The 10,220-nt window shown below is 51.7% G+C and overlaps 1 protein-coding gene across 1 annotated transcript in view; it reads right to left on the bottom strand.

The window, feature by feature from the left end:
* NAA40 (N(alpha)-acetyltransferase 40, NatD catalytic subunit) overlaps window positions 1-4,792 on the bottom strand; it is an 8,306-nt gene extending 3,514 nt beyond the window's left edge. Inside the window, exons 1-5 of the mRNA XM_010837972.1 lie at window positions 4,556-4,792; window positions 3,500-3,552; window positions 499-594; window positions 268-426; window positions 70-153 (exon numbers count right to left, since the gene is read on the bottom strand). Coding sequence (XP_010836274.1) covers window positions 70-153; window positions 268-426; window positions 499-594; window positions 3,500-3,552; window positions 4,556-4,594 — 431 coding nt within the window. The 5' untranslated portion in view covers window positions 4,595-4,792. The remainder of the gene's footprint in view (window positions 1-69; window positions 154-267; window positions 427-498; window positions 595-3,499; window positions 3,553-4,555) is intronic.
* Between the last annotated feature and the right edge of the window lie 5,428 nt (window positions 4,793-10,220).

Here is a 10,220-nt window from a genome sequence, read left to right as displayed (position 1 = left end):
GTATCAGGAGCTCACCCACCCACGCTCACACACACACGCACGCTCGCACACACACCACCCCCTCCCTACCTGTTGGCCATGAGCTGCAGAATCTGTATGAGGAACTTCCCCAGGCCTTTCCGCCGCACCTTGCTCTCCAGCTGCACCTCGTAGCTTGGGGAGGAAAGCAGGGTGAGCCTGGAGGGGCCGTGAGGCCTGGCCCAGGCCCAGACACCCGAGTGGCCTCTGCCTCCTCCCCGGCGCCCACCCCCGCGCCGAGGCCCCTACCAGTACAGGACTTCATCACCACACTCCACGTCAAACCGGAAGTGAGAGAAGGCGACGGGCACTGATCGGTTTTCCCACGCGATGAGGTACCAGGCTCGGTCGTCCGTCATCTCCTCGCGCTTCTCTCGGTCCTTCCAGCCCCACTCGCTCTGCTCGTACCTGGGAGACAGCGGCAGTCAGGACAGGGGCTCTGCAGAGCACAGCCAGCCCCTCCCGCCCAGGCGTGCTCACATGGTCCGCATGTTGGTCTTGGTCAGGTCGAAGGCCCAGTCCACAGTGGCTGGCTCCAGGCCGGACACTCGCTTACACTCAATGGAGACGTTCAACCTACAAGAGGAAAGGAGGCGTGTGGAGCGGGCGCCAGGCCCAGCGCCACCCGCTGCCTGGGCAGCCTGACGATGAGGCGCGCCTGGTCTCAGTTCATCTACAGGCAAAAGCTGAGCCCGGACGTGACTTCAGAAGGTGCCTGTGAAGGAACCAAGCCGTTCAGGCTGAGATTAACAACTGTCATCACCAGCCTACCACCATCCTGACCACAAGCCCTGCTTCCTGCTGCCCTCCCCCCCATCCCCCGCACCATCCTTATCAGACTCAGCACTCTGTCAACTCCTGCCCCTCTCGGCTACCTCTTTGCTCTCTCTGCCCATTCTTCTGTACCTTGTTATAAACACCCGAGTCTTCTCTGTTCCTTTAGTTCCTGCCCTGAGGCATTTTTCCTGTTGCTTTCATTTCTGAATCAAGTCCTCACTGGGCACCCATGGGAGCCCTTCATTCTTATCTTCCAATCTCGCCTGCCTGCGAAAGTGGCTGGATGACCTCAGGCCCTTCAGGAAGACCGCAGCCCCCATCCCTGAGGAGTCCTGCCTGTTGCCTCCTCTGAGGACACAGGGATGCTCTCAGCTGATCAAACAGAATGCATCAGGGTTCAGGTTCTCCCCAAGTTCTGCTTCCCTAAACTAATGAATGAGGCATTAAGGTATCAATCAAATTTTTTTTTGGCCATGCCATGCAGCTTGCAGGACCCTAGTTCCTCGACCAGGGCCTGAACACAGGCCACAGTAGTCAAAGCTCCGAGTCCCAACCACCAGACTGCCAGGGAATTCCCTCGATCTGCTATTTACTTTTAAATGACTTAAGTAAATTACAGTTAAATTCTTTGGCAAACTGAAATCACATTCTTGAGGAAGCGGCACATTCTGAAAGGACTGACTTGACTCCTCGGAGGACATCTCCCCTGGAAGCCACCGTCACCCCTGCTGACTGGCACACTGTACGAGCTATATGTGTGCTCGGCCATGTGAATACAGGACTCCTGGCTCTGAAGAGTCTGCTTTCTTTGTACTACTGGCCATGTAGTGGTCAGAAATGACCCAACACAGCACTGCATCTGTCTTAGCTATCAATTTTCTGAAGGCCGGTTGGAGAGTATAGATTCTCCACTAATCTGACTTATTTAAGTACATGAAAGTGCAGTCTTAGCCACACAAATCACACACAATTCCAGGCACCAAATGAGCCCAGAGTCAACTGGCAGTGCCCGCTTCAGACCTGGCCCATGTTTCTGGAAGTCATGAGAATGTGGAGCGGGAACACTGAGATCACAGTAAGGAATCTCTGTTGTTGTTTTCAGTCACTAAGTCGTATCTGATTCTTCGCAATCTCACAGACTGCAGCACTCCAGGTTCCTCTGTCCTTCACTATCTCCCAGAGTTTGCTCAAATTTATATCCATTGAGCCGGTGACGCTATCTAACCGTCTCATCTTCATCACCCCCCTTTCTTCCTGCCTTCAATATTTCCCAGCATCAGAGTCTTTTCCAATGAGTGGGCTCTTAGCATCAGGTGGCCAGAGTACTGGAGTTTCACCTTCAGCTCAGTCCTTCCAATGAATATTCAGGGTGGATCTCCTTTAGGACTGAGTGGTTTGATCTCTTTGCAGTCCAAGGGATTCTTGAGTCTTCTCCAGCACCACAATTTGAGAGCACCAATTCTTCTGTGCTCAGCTTTCTTTATGGTCCAACTCTCACATTTGTACATGACTACTGGAAAAAACCATAGCTTTGACTATACAGACCTTTGACTGTATCACTTTGGCAAAGTGATATCTCTGCTTTTTAATGCACTGTCTAGGTTTGTCATAGCTAAACTATGTCAAAGGACTTCCTGGAATCTGAATGATGATGCAGCTTCGAGAGGAGCTGTAACGCATCTGATCACAGACAGGAAGAACACGTTAACGTGATACCATGAAACTCAGACACAGCCACGCAAGGCAAACGCAGCATTAGCTGCTAGAGTCTCTCCTTCGTAATTCATGCGTTTACATTTGTCTTATCTCATTCTCTAGAATGAATACTGACACCAGCTCCTACTTACAATGCTGGATATAGTCTCTGTGATCCTTAAAACCACCTTGCAGGTTTGGCATCATCACTCCATTTAACCGATAAAAAATAAGGCTCAAAGAGTATGTCAACTTAACCAAATATGGTTAATAAGAAGCATCATTATGATTCAAACCCATGGTGATGATTCTGTAAAATCATAGCCCCTATTTTTCCCTGAGCCAACAGCATCTCTATTTTATAAACCAAAGCAAGAGAAAGGGGAGGGGAGCTTTAATCCAGAATCGGCAGTGAGCTGGATTAGGGAAAAGAACAGGAGTAATAACAGCTCACACGGGTCCAGCCTTAGTGTGTTCCAGGCACTAACACTGCATGCAATCCTTCTGATGACTCTGTGGGCAAAGCACCCATTTCGAAAATTTAGACACAGCGAAGGCAAGGCATTTGTTCAGGGTCACAAAGCCCTAAGAGGCTTTTAACCATTATACTATATACTCAGGGAAAGAGCGCTCGACTGAGACTGAAAAGCCCCTCAGCTGCCAGGGAGAAGCTCCACAAGCTCAGACTCTCATTTAGCCTCTCGGAGGCTTGGTTCTCTGCCTAAAACGAGGGGGTCAGCCCAGATGATTTCTCAGGTTTGTTTCCGCTCTGTGGTTCTCGGTCAGAGAGCACAGCAAGTCCCACACAGACGTCAGTCTGAGATCAGGCCACCTGTGCTCATCCGCAGACTCCTTTGTTACCCTAACGGAGGGGTCTGTATCAGCAGGATACTAGCCATCATTTCTGCTTTTTCACTAACAAAGAAAAAGGAAGTCTGAGGCCACCTACTCTGGAAAGGTGAATTCCTAAAGAGCAAGGAGAGGACAGGTAGGAACGCTGAACACTCACCCATTCCGATCGTATTTCTTGAACACTGGGAAAGCCTCCAGTGGGTCTCCAAGCTGTGGAGGGAAAGAAGAGAGGAGTACGCAGCACAAGCGTGGGCCTGGCCGTCACCAGCTCCACCCTGCGTGGACCCACGTGGAGGCACAGCTCCCCGGCCCAGGAGCAGCCCTCACACAGACGCGCCATCTGAAGTCACGTGTAGGGTGTAGGAAGAAGGCCCAACAAAGCTGCAGCTTCATTTGACAGGGAAGAAGAAACTTGCCTGCCTAATACTAAAACACTGGCCTCCGGGCCTAAAACCTGCTCGGTGCCCACCTGGCCCAAGAGAAGAGAGGTCCCCTGATCCACTCATGTCCTTCTACGAGGTCCTCAATTAACCTTCCCTGGTCAAAATCCAAGATGGACAATCATGTCCCTGGGCCACATCCTTGAAAGTATGACTGTTTACTGAGTGGACTAAAAGAAGAACAAAACCTGGAACGTGAACTGCAGCAGGAAGGGTGACCCAGTCTCTCCTGGTTCATGGGAAAGCTGAGCCGCCCCCAGTCAGGCCCCCCAGGTGCTCAGAATCATGGCTACTCCTCCCCTGACTGCGGCCCCTTGAAACCAGGCTGCTGCAACCCCCAGTGCATAGCACAACCTGTGGCACCTCCCAGGCAGGCAGTAATGTCTGAAGGCAAGAATGAGAAAACCATACCATATTTTACTAGGGAGGCTTCCTCCCCAAGATGCAAAACCCCAATAAAAACTTCTCCAGATGCTTTTCCAGTGGTAAGGAAACAGACCCACAAAGAGAAGCAGCCACTTTCTCTTGACTCCACACTTCCCTGCACGCCTGGGTCCATCCACCTGGGTCCATCCCGAGTCCTCCTCACAACTCTCCCAGGCTCCCAACCAGGCTGGTCCAAAGCCCCACCCCAACCCCACCGCAGAAAGGAGGCAGCAGAGGTGCGGATGTGTAGCAACTCCGTTCTGCCACAGGGTGGCGCCAAAAGAAGTCAAATTTAAAACCAGGCTGAAGTTCCAGGAGGAAGGGACTGGGAAAGAGGGGAGAGTTACCCTGTTGGCAGCGTCCACTTTGGCACAGACAGCATCCATGGCTGCTCGCTCCTCCAGCCGCTTCTGTTTCTTCTCCTTTGCTTTGCTCGACTTCCTCTGCAAAAGGGAAAAGCAGAGTGGGCTGGAAGGCCGTGACTAATGAAAGATGGGACTTGACTTTCCCTCTGGGGTCCCTAAGGGCCGGTCCCTGATTGGCATGCCTGGTCTCAGCAGCAGGAACTCAGGTCTGGCTGCAGACCTGAGCGTTTCCCAGTCATGAGACCGTGGGAGCATTGCTAGACTTCTCCACTTCCCCACCGGGAAGAGGACTGACCACGGGACCACTGGGTCACTGTGAGGACTCAGTGAGAGCACAGGGCAATACCTGAAGCAGAGCCCCGCACCTCAGCAGCTGCCTAATAAATATTCACTAGTTCATTCCCTCCTAAGGCAGGAACAAGTAATTTTAGACACATTCAGGGCAGGTTTCAGGAAGGCGATGGCATCTGAGGCAGCTGCTGATAGCTGCTCTTAAGTATAAACTTATTCAAAGCCTTTTCAGTGTCTTCAGGCTTCAAGAAACAAAGATCTGCTCTGGGGACAGCCTCCTGGGGAGGTGGGTCTCTTTCTAAGCGAGGCCTGGGGCACTCCAGCTTAAGGAGACAGAGCTGCTCCCAGAAATGGCTGTGCAGGCAAGGCCAGTGAGTGCCAGGCACACTTAACACCCAGTGACAAGGGCAGAATGAAGGGCCCCAAGGAGTTCACCTGGGGACAGAGGCCACACTGACACGTGGTCAGCAGAGCCAAGCTTCAGGGGAGGAGCAAAGGGAGGCTGTCCTTACACAGAGAAGCAAACCGCAAACCCCCCATACCTCCAAATGGAGCACGTCCCGTCTGCAGAGTCACATGAGGTTTTCTCAAGTGTACATGGACCTTCCCCTCTTACCCTGTGTAAAAACTGGTAGGCTTCCCTTGGGGTCCAGTGGTTGGGAGTCTGCCTGCCAGTACAGGGAAGGCGAGTTCCAGCCCTGCTCCGGCAGGATCCCATGTGCTGCAGAGCCCACAAGAGAAGCCCCCGCCACGAGAGGAGGTCCTGCTCCCCGCAACTAGAAAGAGTCTGTGCACAATGACCCACCACCTCCAAAGAACGATCAAACAAACAAACTGGAAACACGGGGAAAAGAGCCCAAAGCTCAACAGACCTCGTCCAAAGCCTCTTTCTGCCCTGTACTCCCTGCAGGTCTTAGGACAAGCCACAGCCATTCTTGGAGCCTCCTTCCCTCAACTGATGAGCACGGCCCTGAATACCTCCTTTAAAGTATTAAGCCCGTGAGGGTTACTGTGGCCTGTGTTCAATAAACGACACTCCCCATTCTCACTCCCAAGGAGGGGCAGAGCAGCACAGGCACCTCCTGAATCACCCCACGGCACTGCGAAGACGGCTCAGCTTTTCACCAGCCACATGGCCTCGTCTGACCCCACCCCTCACTTCCTGACCTCACCAGTGAGACGTTTTGCTACTTCCAATTCCAGCATAGCTGGGACACAGCCCAGGAAAGGGTGAGCTGAAAAACCCAGCTGCTGGATAAACTCTACCCTTGGTTCCTCCAGGAATGACAGTGCCTAACTCCTGCACAAGCAAGCAGGAGGCGAGAGTTCAGATGCGAGGAGCTCACAGGGGTGGCTCTTCTACGTACAGCCCGCCCAGCACCGGCTGTGTGCCAGCTGCGGGCTGGGCACTGCAGGAAGCCAGGCTGGAGCCCCTTTTTTACCTCCCTGGAGGAAGGAACAAACAAGAGAGCAGACGGTCTTCCTGACGCTGGAATCTGGGGACAGAACTAGCCCTTCTCTACCACAGAGAGGTTTTAGGGCATCCATTTTTTTTCCCCCCTCTGGGAATCTGAGTTTCAAGACAACACTGAGAGATACACTCATCTTGCAGAACACTTTCACAAGAAGAAACTGAGGCTCAAAGGGATGTCGTGACTTGTTCAGAGTTCCCCAGGGAGCAAATGGCAAAGGGGAGACTAAATCCCAGGGCCTGGGCTGCAGATTTAGCATCTGTCCCCCCAGCCACGCTGTCTCCCACTGGGAGAGCCTACCCCTGCGGCCAAGACCTTCTCGGCTCTGTTTGGATAAGGTCAAGATGAGACCTTGGGAGCCCCCAAGGCAGCCGCTGAGTGACTTGTTCCTCATTACCCTTCTGGCGTGGTGGCAGCTGACATGACATGCCCACGCAGTACCACCTCAGACCCCACTTCCACACTGAGGTAGGGATAAAGAACAGGGAAACCTGCCACGGAAGATCCCAGGGCTGTGCGATGGGGCAGAAAGGACATGCGCTTTGGCGTCAAACAGGCCAGGGGACTGAGAAAGGAACTCCACCTCCAGGAAAATGGGGACTCGATGGCCGGCCTAACAGGACAGCCGCAAGGCTAGGCCAGAAGTCCACACACCTTCACTGTTGAGGCCAGCTCCCTGCCTTCACCCTGCACGCTAGCTCTCTCCCAGCGTGATACAGAGCTGAAGGATCGGAGGTGCTGCATGCGTGACGTCCAGGACCCAGAAGGCAATGAAATCTAGGTTCCCTCCATAGCGTCTCATTCTTAAGCACTAGAAGTAAGCAATTCCTAAGCACAAGCAGCAGGAGGGCCAGGTCTGGGCCTCCAGATTTATGGGCTCATTCACGCAGGGGAACAGGTGAGCCAGGCAGCTCTTGGAGCTTCAGGCCGCTGTGGCCCAAGGCTATGGATAAAGAAAGTGCCCCTTAAGCGCTTCGCTGCCTGCACACCAGGTATGAGACAGGCTGCGGCCGGCTGGGCCAGACAGGCAGAGGCCCTCCCCCGAACTGAGCACACGCAAGGAAAAGTGGTCTCCTACTGTTCCAATTAGCTTTGTCCTGCCTTGTGGAGGTAAGACTATCCTGCGGGGACACAGGAAAAGTCTCCTAATTAAAATGGGAAATAAGCACAGTGAACAGTAAAGCTCCTTGTGGCTAAGTGTCTTTCCCAAGGGAGCTTTACATAATAAAGAGTGTGGGATTTTGAGTCAAGAGACCCAGATTTGATTCTCAGCTCTCCCACTTACTTAATAGCTGTGTGACTTTGGGCAAGTTATTTACTCTCTTTCCAACAAGTCACTCGGTTCCTCCGAACCTCACTTTCCTTATCAATCAGTTCAGTTTGGTTGCTCAGGTGTGTCCGACTCTTTGCAGCCCCATGGACTGCAGCACGCCAGGCCTCCCTGTCCATCACCAACTCCCAGAGTTTATCCATAAAACGGGGCTAACGATGCTTCTACCTCACAGGGCTGTTGCGATGGGAAAAGATGATACAATATACCAGATACAAAAATTCTTTAAGGATTTCTGTTCACAAGTACCTAGTAGCCATAAACACCTGCTGAATAAATCCTCCAAGATTCAAATCCAGGTCTGAACCCCAAAGTCCATGCTCTATCCATCAACTAAACACAAATGATGCTTGCTGTAACAAACTGTGATGGAAGCGCTGTTTTCACATGCAGCTGTCAAACTCCTCCGCTTGCTGTTTCTATCAAAGTAGTATCTCTCTGTCTCCTTTTTTTGGCCACACCTTGCAGCTTGTGGGATCTTAATTCCCTGACCAGGGATTGAACCTGCACTCTTGGCAGTGAGAACACAGGCCTAGCCAGTGGACCACCAGTAAGTCCCTCAAAGTGGCATCTCTTTGACTGCTGGTCGTAATAGTAGTTCTATGACTGTGAGGGGTCACAGAGTGAAATTAAAAAACACCAACATGGGGGCAGGAGGCATCTTTCAGAAAAAAGCCTTGGTACCCTTTAGGTTTTCAGTATCAAGGCTTCCACACGGAAACCAGAAAAAAACTTGTTTCTAGCAAAGAGAGTGAGTGAAAGTTGCTCAGTTGTGTCTGACTCTTTGCGACACCACAGACTATACAGTCCATGGAATTCTCCAGGCCAGAAGACTGGAGTGCGTAGCCGTTCCTGTCTCCAGGGGATCTTCCTAACCCAGGAGTCAAACCAGGGTCTCCTGCATTGCAGGTGGATTCTTTGCCAGCTGAACTACCAGGGAAGCCCGAGACAGAGCTCTAAATTCTAATTCCTGAGACAACACGTGTGTGGCAGCAAGGGTGAGAGAACTCTGAAAAGAACGGTGCTCCACCTGAGGCCACCCTCTCCCTCAGCCGGTGGCCAGACCATCATATGGAACAAGGCGCTCTGCTGGAGGGTGATGAGTAGGAACCATGACCCTTCCCACATGAGGTGGGGAGTCCACAGCCTCCCACCCATAAAGAATGAGGATAATGAGAGGGTTCTGGCTCTGCTTCAGGGAGGAAAATTCAAATCTCTCTTCTGTAGTGAGCTTTAGGCCGGAAGAGACCAACCAGGTAGGGGCTGTTCTGAGAAACACATCTGTAACGTATGAGTAATAAGATTGGGGCCCTAGAGGAAGCAGCAAGGATCTCAGGATCTCTGAGGCCTGCTGTTTCAACTCAACCAATGAGGAAGTGTTGAACCAGAATGGCATGTTATGCTTGTTGCTTTCTGCTCAGTCTGGAATGGCTGATGCTGGGCAGATCCACGAAGTAATACCAGGGACTCAAGATTTTATTCAGTTTCAACAGAAGATGGGGCCTGGGACCTTTCACTAAAATCTAGGTTAAATATGCCTAAGGCCTCTAGACTGGATTTTCTACACATGAAGTACACAGTACGCAAAAGTCCTTGCTGAAACACGATGAATAGGTTTTGACATGGATTACATAAAGTGCTCTGACACAGTAAGACAGCCATTTCTGTCTAACAAGTTGATTTATTCAGTCAATAACTATTTGAGTGGAGAGGATAAAAATCTAGGTTAATAACAGTAGGGACAAATCCAATGGGTTAAAAATAGCACACATCTATTTTCGAAAACTGAAGGCTGAGAAGGGGAAAATAACAACCCCTATTTAAGAGGCACCCATGTGACTATTTACATCTACTATCTCATTTAATCCTCACATCTGTCTCAAAGGGGAGGTATCATCCTCATCACACCCATGAGGAAATTCAAATCCACAAAGGCCAGGTCACTGGCACAACATCATGCTGCCAGTCAGGGAAGATCAGGCTGGAACTGGAGTTTCTCTGGCTCCAAAGTGAAGACTCCCTAAAGGTGGTGGAAACTTCGTGTAAAAACTAAGATACGTGGTGCCAGGGAGGGCCAGTTACTTGTTCAGGAGAGTGACCGGTGCTGCTCTAACTAGGATTGCAGGAAGGTGAACTCACAGAAACACGCGAGTAACTTCTGCCCGACCTTCTATCAGCACATGCCCGGAAAAGGCATAAACTGCACCTCTAGACTGCCTTCTACCGAACAGGTGGTCACTATCCATCCGGAGCTGGGGCCATCACCAGGGCCCTTCCACCGCCCCCGGCTCACCTTCTGCACAGCTTCCCCATGCAAAACCACCTGCGGTGTGAATACCACCGCCCCCGGCTCACCTTCTGCACAGCTTCCCCACGCAAAACCACCTGCGGTGTGAATACCACTAGCAACCCAACTAATAAGACCCACTTAGGTGCATCTGGGAGGCCCCTAAAGGCAAGCCTCTGTCAATAAGGAAAAGAATGTTTTTGGAGCAAGAGGAACCTGGTGGAGACGTTCGAAAGAGACTGGGGAAATCAGCTTCGCCCAGTAGCG

This window comes from Bison bison, unplaced genomic scaffold (genome assembly GCF_000754665.1).
Source record: "Bison bison bison isolate TAMUID 2011002044 unplaced genomic scaffold, Bison_UMD1.0 scf7180017864089, whole genome shotgun sequence".
Lineage (NCBI taxonomy): Eukaryota > Metazoa > Chordata > Mammalia > Artiodactyla > Bovidae > Bison > Bison bison.
The sequence above is the reverse complement of the archived record's forward strand: the minus strand, read 5'-3'. Positions and strand labels throughout refer to the sequence as shown.